At 40.0% G+C, this 12,242-nt stretch overlaps 1 protein-coding gene across 1 annotated transcript; it reads right to left on the minus strand.

Annotated features, from left to right (window-relative positions):
• Window positions 1-4,429: 4,429 nt before the first annotated feature.
• fsaf1 (40S small subunit processome assembly factor 1) lies at window positions 4,430-12,217 on the minus strand. The gene is made up of 9 exons (XM_080047450.1): window positions 12,038-12,217; window positions 11,005-11,202; window positions 10,485-10,585; window positions 10,194-10,253; window positions 9,819-9,914; window positions 6,528-6,614; window positions 6,212-6,249; window positions 5,549-5,687; window positions 4,430-5,118 (listed from the first exon to the last, which is right to left on the minus strand). The coding sequence occupies exons 1-8, from the start codon at window positions 12,114-12,116 to the stop codon at window positions 5,549-5,551; spliced, it is 798 nt and encodes a 265-aa protein (XP_079903576.1). The 5' UTR covers window positions 12,117-12,217; the 3' UTR covers window positions 4,430-5,118.
• Between the last annotated feature and the right edge of the window lie 25 nt (window positions 12,218-12,242).

Below are 12,242 nucleotides of genomic sequence, written 5' to 3' on the forward strand. Positions count from 1 at the left end.
TCTTTTTTTTTAAGATAATTTTTTGGCATTTTCAAGCTTTATTAGATAGTACAGAGTTGAAATGGGGAGACAGACAGAGAGAGAGGGGATGACCTGCAGTAAAGGTCCACGGGTCGGATTTGAACCCGCGACCACTGCAATGAAGGCCGGAGCCGATATGGTATGCGCCCTATCCACTACGCCACCGGAGCGCCCCTCGTTTTTTTTAACCCTTTCATAACTATCTCATAAAGTGATATAAAGATTATCTGGTGCTGTTTTCAAAAAAGTTTACACACTGAAGTCAAGCTGGGAAGGATTTGGATTAATTCAATTTAAAAAAAAAAAGTAATAAGACATATCTTCAAAGCAAAATGGCCACCCTTAAGGTTCTCTGCATATTTTGAAAAAACTAAAGCAAGACATTTGGTGCATTTTTTTTCTTTTTGTGTGTATTTCTTTGTGCCAATACTAAGGCTCAATCCCAATTCACCCCTTGGCCCTACCGCTTCACGTGAACGCGCAATTCAGAGGGGTAGGGACAAGGGGTAGGGGTGGAAATTAGAAATGGGATTGGCCCTAACTGGGTGTTGCATTTTAAAGTTGGTTGTAATTGTCTTTTTAATTTACACTTGCACAATTCCATGAAACTGAAATACTCTAGATATCTTGTGCAACGTTTTATATACACACACAACGATCTCACACAAAAATTCTGCCATTTCTGCAAACTTTTAGGATGTCTACTAGAAGTTAAATTTATGTTTTATCGTTTTTTAATAATAATTGGGCTTCAACAGCATAAGTTTGCAGTGACTAACACACACACACACACACACACACACACACACACACACCGGCATGTCAATGAATTTACAGGTGTATATGCCCGTGTCTGAGTTATGTTAATTCGGTTGCCAAAACTACAAGATTGTGCGCAAACACTTTGAACCTTCTACGGCTGAATTAATCAAAGTGAGGGAACGAGGTCGATTAAACCGCCTCCAGGCAACACATTCACCCCCGTCTCATCTAGAAATGTTTCCACCTCAAGGCATGGATGTCAGGAAATGCTCAAAACGAAATCGAACAGAGCAAAATCTTACCTTTATTTATTTATTTGTTTTTGAGGAGAACCAAGCTGCTATTTGATACATCAACCGTAGATGAATATGAAAAAAATATTGTGTGTGGTTGTCGAACGGTAATGTTATGCTGTGCTCATCTGGCAGTCTCTCTGTAGACATGCTCTGCGGCAACTTCAATCTGTCGCTCGGATAATGATCTTGAAAAAAAAACATACATTACATCACGTGAAAAAAATAAATTAAAAAAACGTTAGCTACTTTTTCGCGGCTACATTTCTCATAGAGGACAGTTAGCTCCACACTTACACCAAACCACTGTGACTATATATAAGGGTACAACATGTTGTTTTTTGACATAAATTCATTACCAGTGTATATTTTATCACTTGGCTTAATGCAGCAGAGAATGGAGGAGTTTGTTTATTTATTGTTGTTGTTATTTAAAGGTGCAGTGTGTAATATGAAGGTCTAACATCATATGTATATATTAAAGGCTCATTCTAAGGTAATAAAAAACTTAAAACTTTAATTTTCAAGAGATTATACACCCAATTAAAACATACTTTGGAATATGATATTACATTTCTGCCAAGTCTGTTCTGGAAAAAAGGCCAAAAAATTCTACACACTGCAGCTTTAATGTCAAATTTTATTCTCTCAATATCTTAAATATTTTCTATTCCCTTATAATGCTGTGTGTGTGAGAGGAGGAGGTACTATTAGACCTTCCATACAAAGACTGGGTTTACTTCTATGTGTGACTGGAAACTGTAGATAATGCAATGTGAGTTATGGTTATTATGAGACGTGTGTGATATTAAGCATGGATTGAACTAAGCATCGAACAAGTTTACAAAAATACCTGACGCTGTATTGTAAATAGTTTACTGTGATATTATTACTGTCTTTTGCAATGATGTTAAAAAGCCAACTGCTATGAAAGCTCGCCCCCTGCTGTTGGAAGGAGGCAACTACAAGATCAATGCATTTCCTAATGTTGTTTCACTATTATACCTGCTGTGTTATCATACCTTTGAATGCTGACTTTTTATGATTTTATTTGACTTTTTATGGAATATGTCAGCGAACATTTTTGTCTGAAGAGGTGTCCTATTTTTTTCTGTAAGTGTTACATCTCTTACTATATCAACAACTATGTCAAACATTTATTCAGGGACCTAAAATAGAACAATTTACATTTTACAAGATTGTATATACGTTGACAGATTATTAAAATTGCAGGCAGCACTTATATCAAACTTAACAAAAACCTGAATTATTTTAAAGTATGAGTCTTAACACCACACACACACACACACACACACACACACACACACACACACACACACACACACACACACATAAACTTTAAATATGCAACAGAAATACAAACAAAACAAAGAATTAGTGAAGTCTATTTTCTCTACAATACATTATAATATATTATAGCCTGTATTATTTAATTATAGAACATAGCGTAGCCGTAGTATGATTAGGTGATATATTTCTAAATCGGTTAATTTTATGCTCAACTGATTGGCCATTCATGTTATGTAGGAAAGATTATTTTACAGATCTAACCTTCTGCGAAAAGGGAATTCTGCCTAACGCGCCCTAGCAACAGTTACCACCTCAGGGCTATTTTTGCATCATGTGAGGATTTCTTGCAGCATTTAGCAGTTTTTCTGAGGCCCACAAGTAGAGTAAGAACCAGTGTCACAAGAACCCAGAGCATAGCCCGCCTCATCTAAACCAAATTTCTGTAAAGCTGTATCAAAGTTAAGTGACAATATCTTTAATTTGGATTTATGAATACACCTAGCTCTTTTCAGATGCTTTACTATCATGCAACTAACTCCCAAAATTACATAGTTAGAAGGATTATAACGATTTTATGGGTTTGGGTTTACTAGGGCTTTAAAACGATACTTTACATGACGGATAAATACATTGTATACATTTAAAATGAGGTACACTGTAGTCACTCCTATCTTGATATGATATTGTCAGAATGCTTGAAAGGCATGTCCCTTTACCCGACACTCACCCACCCATGAATGTGACATATTATTTTACTAATTTAACTTCAGGAAATGGTGCTGGTAAAAAATAGCATGCCACTTACGTCCGCTTATAAGAAACAATGCCAGATGTATTTACTCCAAAGTATGTAAATATATTTAATTACATATTTATTTTCTTTTGTACATTGCCCTCTTCAATATGTTCCGTATAGAAGTTGAATGGCTGCTGATTATATTTATATATGTATATAATTATTATTTTACTGTCTATGGCTGATTTTGCCATGGGTTGCAGGTTAAAAAAAGGCTTGCAAGATAGTGATACAACATTTCAACATAAAACACTTTTGCTTACAGCTTGAAACTTGCCTGATGTCTGCAGATAGATTCATACCGATCTGAAAAAAATTGAGAGACCACTCCAAATGTTCAGTGTCTCTCGTTTTACTATTTAAAGGAATATGTTTGAGTAGAATGAACATTTTGGTTTTATAATATAAACTACAGACAACTTTTCTTCCAAATTCCAATACATTAAGAGCATTTCCATTAAATTATGTAGAGACAAAGATTTAAGAAAAATCCAGACTAGTCCCTGAATTTTTTTCGGAGCTGTATTTCTTATGATTTTATTTTGAAAAATATCGATAAAGACAAAAGCTGCTTTAAGGAAAACTGTGTGAGAATTTGTGACCTCACCCAGCCGTGCACTGCCAGAATCCATCGACTTTTTTGTTTTTCCCGTTTACAATATGACCTAGTTTCTGTAAAAAATCTGTAATGTTTACACCCAGACTGCAGCTGTGACGACATTGTGTACATAAGGAATTATAATAAAGGAACACTACATTGGCAACACCAATCCTTAAAGGTCTCACAAGGAACTTTTAAAGCATTTCTGAAACAGTCTAATTTTTTCCTCTGATGATCATAAATTACATGTAACAGCAAATGAGACCATCAGTGCAAAGAATGCTGTTTTTATAGTTTTTCTTAATGCCTTTGTCATGGGTATACGCTCACCCAGGAACAACAGCTGGCGTAGTAGAAACACTACTGCTTTTGTCCAAAGGGGGAGCAAGAATCAACACAAACTGAAAGTTCCTCGGAGCACCTTGAATCAAGTGTTCGTATGTGTGTTCCTTCATTTTAACTTCTGCCATGACTTTACTTGTGTACATTTTTTATATATATATATATATTTACCCCGCCCCGCCATATCCGTCTCATTCTGACCCTCTTCCCTTCCCTGCAAATGTAAATGTAAAACATTTTGTACGACTACATCGTTTGTAAATGAGAAATGCATTGTAATTATGACATCATTTGAAAAACCATTACAGTGTAAAACACGAAGAAAAAAAACTGAACAGAAAATGTCTTTTTTTTTTGTCATTTATAAAAACAAAATAAATTAACTGTGATGGAACAATGATTTGACATGGTCTCCATTTTGGTGCATTAATGTCCTCTCATAGTTTTACTTTCAGGGTCCATTTTGAAGATTGTTAAATTTGACTGTTGACTGACAACACCATCCCTGCGTTCTGAATCTCATACTCTTTCTTTTTTCTATTCTACATACTACATCTGACGATACAAATAATCTAGTTAGGATGCAGTAGGCATACAATTGGGACATACTTTTACTTATTTATTTCATCATAACATTGCGCCTTGATCTTGCCTCTTGCTTTTATATCCGTCGCATCCCTGTTTGTTTTCATATGAAGGCTCCTTTGATGTGACGTCACTGCAAGTTCGCACTGGATTATGGGTCAGAATGGGATGCTGTTTAACACTAAAAATGTTCTACCATATTCAATAGTAGATAGTATGCGATTCAGAACGCAGGGCATATTTCACTGCAGACAGCCAGAGACATCTCAATCTCCTGTTGTCTTCAGCTGTGGTTCGTTCCCTTTGCACACGGCCCTGCAGTCGCTGAGTCGCTGCTGTAGCCGTGGAGACCAGCTCTTTCTTATGATCTGCTCATGTTTTCACTCCTGGAGGATTTGATGGCTCACCTGCCAACGGAAAATACCAAACACCAACACACATTGAGTCCCATTTAACTTTCTTATTTCATGCTTAAAGGTGCAGTGTGTAATAACGTGTATTTTGGTGTAATCTAGTGGTGCAAAATCTAGATTGCAATGCTCTATCTATTTACATCCCTTTAATAGAATTTACAGAATATACGGTGGCTTTCAATTACAAGCAGCTACCAAGGGATGAGGTACATACCCTTTGTTTACATACTATTTTACAAGATCCAGGCTGTGTTTTAACACAAGATTTGTTTTTCAGCGCACACCTGAGCACCCAAAAGCATATTTAACACTTTTGGTGGACATTTTTAGTCCTTTTTTAGACCAGAATGCGTATTAACACCTTAAATTCTTTGTTTATTTACTAAAAACACACACAAGAAGAAACCCCTCTCCCATTCTGTACCTATCTGCGCTTCTTGTTCCCTTTAATCTTCTGGATCTCCTTGGAGCTGAGGATCAACATTCCGTTCTTAAAGCGCCCGACCTGACCGGACGGGCCCTTACTGCCGGAGGAGGAGGAGGAGGAGGCCTTCTTCTTGTCCCTGGTGGAAGAACAACACAGTCTTTGTTAATACGGATGTTATCTTAATGATCTGCCTGGATATTAATAAATAAAGGTAAGTAAATAAATACATACATAAACAGGGATGCAACAAGACAGTCTGTATAAATATATGTATATTTATGGATTTTTTACCTTTTTTTTTTTTTTAGGAACACATACACACAACTGAAAAAGTGAACATAAATACAAAAATACAAAATAAAATAAACTACTAATATGGTGTACTCTACTTTACAGGTTTCTAAGGACATTGTTTAAACTATAGGTAAATGTTAAGCAAAAAAATGAAAATATAATGAGGGATGTATTCTGGCCTTAGGAATTACTTAGATAAACATAATTAGGTTTTAACTAAACTAAGATTCAAAATTAAAACCTTTACATCTTGAATCCAAGTTTAGTTTTAAGTCGACCACCCTACTGTGCACACTGTACAGTGATCTCTTATCAAATCCTGGTGGAAAATATTCACAGATATATTATAATAACCACCTCACCCACCTTGGATTACTGGGCTTCTTCTTCTTTTTCCTCAGTTCCTAATGAGCAATGAGAATGGTGAAGTTAGAACAAGAAAAACAAAACAAAAAAACACGTAAAATTTGAATATAAAAATTAGTTATTCTAAAATTACAATCGTAGTGTTTATTGATTTTTATTTTAATTTTTTAAATGTATGGAAAGTAATTATCTGAAATTCCACATGCCTCTTTAACCTTAGACTAACCTTACACAATCCATCTATTGATAATATGAGTAAAGCTGAAGCTGGTTGCTTAGAATTAAACTCGAGTCTGACTGAATGTGTATTCCTTACCGGCTGAACCTCCTCCCTCGCTTTCTGCTTCTTGTCCTTTACCTCCTGCTGTAGCTTCTTGTAGTTCACGTAGTCTTTCTTTGGGGGCTGGAGGAAAAAATAAAAACATTTACAAAATAAATTCATAATTGGTCACTCTGCTATTTAAAAAAAGGCCAGGCCACAGAAAAGCCTATTCAAGATTCAAGAAGGTTTATTTGTCCTATGCAGCAGTGATTGGCAATGAAATTCTCAAGACCCAGGCTGCTCTCAGTCTCACCAATGCAATATACATAAGTATAGAAGAAGAAAATCTACATTATAAACACACAAGTGAAGAGCCTATTAGTGTGTGGTGTGTATCAATGAATGTACAATATTTAATAAACATCACACCAATACAGTTAGGCTGTGTTAGTAAATCCCTACTCACGTCCTACTCATACTCATTTTGACGTCAATTTGAGTATGTTGTTGTTGTGTAGGCGAGAAATGCCCGGATGAGAACTTAATTCTGGGAAGAGTTTGTGTATGGATCGATAGACTACTTTTCCTACTCAACCGCCCCACAATGCATTGTATCTTTTCAAACGACATGGAAGTTTTTTTTAAATTCTTTATTGCTATATACTATATACTTCAGTGTAAACGGTCTGACAAACCTTGCATACACAATCGATGGTTAAGTAGACAGTATGGTTAGTTTAGTATACATCTATTGATGCACTTAGACACATCATCAGTGATGGAACCTGGGGTCATTGGGTGTTTCGGGTCTCGCAACATCATACACCCTCACCCAGGCGACCCAGCCGGGATTGATCAAGTCCCAACTTGTGTCTAAGTAGCATGTACCCACGGATCACCCCTTTTGATCCACAGCCATCTAGAGGCCTTCTCAGCTGCCTCTGTGGTGGTCTTGATGGCCTTTCTCTGGCGTGCACCTGCGATTCCAAACATGCTGTATGCTTTGCAGAGAGATCGCGCTGCAAAGCCTCTACAGCCCACCTCTATTGGCACACACCGGGCACGCCACCCCCGACTGCGGCACTCCTCCACTAAGTTGGCGTACTTGGCACGCTTCCTCTCATTGGCCTCTTCCATGCGCTCTTCCCAGGGAACTGTCAGCTCCAGAAGGACCACCTGTTTTGTTGAATCTGAGAACAGAACTAGGTCTGGTCTCAGGGTGGTTTCCACGATGTGCTCTGGGAATCTGAGCTGCTTTCCCAGGTCGGCCTTCATCTGCCAGTCCGGTGCGGTTCCAAGGAGTCCTGCTGCCCCCCTTGGTTGGGGCTTAGGCTTCTCCCCTGCACGAATGAAAACAATCGCCTGTCTTGCTGGTCGGAGAGGCTTGTTCTGAGTGATGCTGGTGAAGATGGTTTCTGCTATCGCCTTCAACACCTGGTCATGGCGCCAAGTGTAGCGTCCTTCTCCCAGGGCTTTTGGGCAACAGCTGAGGATATGCTCTAGGGTTCCTCTCCTGAGGCACAAAGGACATGATGGTGCGTCAACCTTGCCCCAGCAGAAGAGGTTGGATGGGCTGGGTAAGACGTCATAGACGGACGCAATCAGGAACTTGATCCGGTAAGGCTCAGCTTGCCAAAGCTCAGACCAGGAGATCTTGCGGTCCACTGCCTGTTCCCATCTCGTCCATGCGCCTTGCTGTTTCATCCCCACCATCTGGCTAGCACGCAGTTCCTCCACACCAGCTCTCACTTCCTCTTGGACCAATCGGCGTCTGTCTTTGCCCAGAACTTTGTCGTAGCGCGTGGTTGCAACGCTGCCAAGCCCTGCTCGTCCAGATGCCACTGGGCCGACCAGCACGCTGTGACGCAAGCGTGACTCCGCCTGCTCGACTGCTTCCTGCGCCCTCCACTTCCTCCCAGTCCTGACTACGATGCCAGCTTTGGAGACCTTCGGATCACTGGATTCCCTGTACTGCAGCACCTCTCTTGCACGGGTAACCATAAACTCCTCATTCAGGCTGCTAATGGGGAGCTTCAGTTTGTTGTTGTGCCCGTACAGAGCGATGCTACTCAGGCTTCGTGGCAGGCCCAGCCATCTACGGAGATAACAGCTGATCCTCCTCTCGAAGCCCTGTACCGTTGTTATAGGGAACTCGTACACCAGCAGGGGCCACAGAATCCTGGGGAGAACACCGTGCTGGTAAATCCAGGCCTTGAATTTACCAGGCAGACCCGACTTGTCCACTGCTGTCAGCCACGCTTCCAGCTCCCGATTTGTGGCCTTGATGGATGCAGCGTCTTTCAGGGTGCAATCAAAGGTCTTTCCGAGGCTCTTGATGGGTTTCTCAGTCACCGATGGAATCTGGGTGCCGTCCAGAGAGAAGCGGAACTTGTCAGTCACTTTCCCTCTCTTCAGCACCAGGGACCTAGATTTTGCAGGCTTGAAACACATCCGAGCCCAGGTGATGATCTTCTCCAAGCCCTGAAGGATCCATCGGCACCCCGGCACTGACGTTGTTGTTACTGTCAGGTCGTCCATAAAGGCTCTGATGGGGGGCTGGCGGACTCCAGACTTGGTGAGCGGACCTCTCTCCTATTCAAGATTCAAGGTGGTTTATTTGTCCTATGCAGCAGTAATTGGCAATGAAATTCTCAAGACCCAGGCTGCGCTCAGTCTCACCAATGCAATATACATAAATATAGAAGTAATAATCGATATTATAAACACACACGTGAAGAGCCTATTGGTGGTGTGTATTATTGAATGTACAATATTTAATAAACATCACACCAATACAGTTAGGCTGTTAGTAAATCCCTACTCACGTCCTACTCATACTCATTTTGACGTCAATTTGAGTATGTTGTTGTTGTGTAGGCGAGAAATGCCCGGATGAGAACTTAATTCTGGGAAGAGTTTGTGTATGGATCGATAGACTACTTTTCCTACTCAACCGCCCCACAATGCATTGTATCTTTTCAAACGACATGGAAGTTTTTTTTAAATTCTTTATTGCTATATACTATATACTTCAGTGTAAACGGTCTGACAAACCTTGCATACACAATCGGTGGTTAAGTAGACAGTATGTAGTATATACATGTTGAGTATGTAGGAGGGAGGGAGGACGTTAGTAGGGCTTTTAGTATGTAGTATATACATGTTGAGTATGTAGGAGGGAGGGAGGACGTTAGTAGGGCTTTTAGTATGTAGTATTTACATGTTGAGTATGTAGGAGGGAGGACGTTAGTAGGGCTTTTAGTATGTAGTATATACATGTTGAGTATGTAGGAGGGAGGGAGGACGTTAGTAGGGCTTTTCGAACACAGCCATAGTGTTTCTCACCCTGGCTCCCAGCATCACGGCTCTGTCCTGCTCAAACGTTCTCTGCTGTTCCTTCTTATAACCCGTGATTCCAAACCGATGGACCTCCAGACGAGCCTGATGCAAACACATAAACATGTACAGTAGAGTTAGTGTTGCCCCTTTCACACCGATGCAAAATCGGAGCTAGTTTGGAGCTAGAGCCCAGTTAGAGCCAGGGTTTTGGTTTCACACCGCCAGAGAGCCGGCTCTGGGCTGGAAAAAACTGGTGCCTTGTTACAAAATCAGTACGTACAGGTAACGGAATGTGATTTTGACCAAAAGAGATTTCGCTGACAAGCATTCTCCAGAATTGCTGACTTCACCTCTTTCACATGTATAAAAAAAAAAAGTCACCTTTTCCAAATTGAGATCTTCTAGCTGGCCTTCCTCCTTCTGCTCTGTGGTCTGAGGGGTCTTGAGGTGAGGACAGTGACACACCAGAAGAGATGGAAGGGGAAGGCAATGGAAGGGGACAAGAAGGACATACACAGAGAAGGTTAACCAGGGGTCATGGGGCAAGGCATTTTATTTCTATAGCACAATTCAGACACAAGGCTATTCAAAGTGCTTTACAGGGTGTGGTTAGAATGACAATACACTTCTTGTATTAGGTATACAGGGGGATAAAGTGGCATAGAGACTTACAGGAAGTTTGTCGGTAGCTGGCCTCAGGTTGGTTCTAGGTTTTTTTCTGGGGTCCTGGAACGTTACTACCTCCACCCGCCTCCTCTGTCTGCTGCTCGGATCTGAATAAGACAACATTCATTAAAAGGTGCAGTGTGTAATATCTGAATAATAATATATTGGCATGAAAAGTTCTAGAATGCAACGCTCCCTGGATAACCCTACCCCTAGGTGCTACGAGGAATGATGATCATAAATGACGTGTAACAGCAAACGAGACCATCAGTGCAAAGAAGAATGCTATTTTTATATATTTTTTTCTTAATGCCTTTGTCATGGGTATACGCTCACCCAGGAACAACAGCTGGCTGATAGATAGATAGATAGATAGATAGATAGATAGATAGATAGATAGATAGATAGATAGATAGATAGATAGATAGATAGATAGATGGATAGATAGATAGATAGATAGATATTGGGCTATATAAATAAAACTGATTTGATTTGATGTTGACTTGATACACATTGTGCTGCCGACCTGTTTGCTCAGTCTTTGTCTGTTGTTGTTTCGCAGGAACATTATCCGCTCCATCACTCTCCTCCTCACTGTCACTGCAGACATTCTGGACTGTAGGGAACTCTACTTCTTCTTCTTCATCCTCCTCTTTTTCCTCCTCTCTCTTCCGTTTGTTCTTTTTCTGAGAGTTTATCTTCCTTTTTGACGCCGGCCCGTTACCTGTGACAACAATAGACAACATGAGCACGAAATAAACAACGTTCCAGTTTATACAACTTTTGATGAATATCGATTGACTTAATGTCTGTGCTGTTAACATCCCTTTATTGTCTAGGAATTGAAGGAAAACGAGCTAATAGCTGAATATGATCTTAAATCCAGTCGACAATTTTGCACGGCTGGGTTACTCACTACTGGATGAATCCGAAAAGTTTTCTAGCGACACTGTCAGAGAGGTATTCGTGCTTGTAATATCTATATTGTAAAGCTGCATTTCTTGAATGAAAGTTGAAAATAGTGTTTTTTTTTGTTATTATTAAATGACCTGCAGGATTACTTTACACAACTGTAGTAGACATACTTCCATATCCCTGAGAGCTAATTTAACTTTATGTACAAAGTCTCAAGCATTTGACAGCGCAATGGATTCACTCACAATCACTTTAACTACTTAAATTGGTGAACACGACTGACTTTGATGTGTAGTGCCCTTTATTATACTATCTATGGTAGATAGTATTAACTCGACGTCATTGTAAAAGAGGGTCACCCCTCAATTGATCTTTCGAGGTTAAATAAAGGAAAATGAAATGAAAATGAGTGCCATGTTGACAGTCAGATTACTAACGTTAGCAGCAATGGGCTAGCGTTAGGCTAAAATCAGTGAGCTACATTGAGGACAAGTGCCATCACAATCAGTCATGAAACCAAAAAAGTCATTATTCTCGTTTTAAAGATGTGTGTCGTGCCAGTAGACCCACTGTAGATCCAAACAGTCTCTTGGCTACATCAGCCTTGAGCTACTGAAGCTAACCGCCAAGCTAACTCCTCTTACCAAAGTCGTAAAGTTGATCCAGCACGTTTTCAAGAAACAAACTATCTTCGTCTTCTTCTCCGTTTGTCTGTGAGCTCATTTTTATATTTGAATTCGACCTTAAAAAGCAGATAAATGGACGAAAATCCACTCCTTAGCTCGTGTAGTATGAATGACAACAAACCACGACAACACGTGGGATTGGATTCCTCCCTTTGCGGCTGCC

Source organism: Ammodytes marinus (assembly GCF_949987685.1).
Source record: "Ammodytes marinus genome assembly, chromosome: 19".
In the NCBI taxonomy this organism is placed as follows: Eukaryota; Metazoa; Chordata; class Actinopteri; order Uranoscopiformes; family Ammodytidae; genus Ammodytes; species Ammodytes marinus.

Bases quoted from the DNA above. Each gene is read 5' to 3' on its own strand.
- fsaf1 (XM_080047450.1), bottom strand. From the start codon at position 12,116: ATGAGCTCACAGACAAACGGAGAAGAAGACGAAGATAGTTTGTTTCTT. The intron at 10,254-10,484 runs GTAAGTCTCTAT...CCTCACCTCAAG, and splicing joins CAGCTACCGACAAACTTCCT to ACCCCTCAGACCACAGAGCA. The intron at 5,688-6,211 runs GTGGGTGAGGTG...TTCTTCCACCAG, and splicing joins AAGAAGCCCAGTAATCCAAG to GGACAAGAAGAAGGCCTCCT.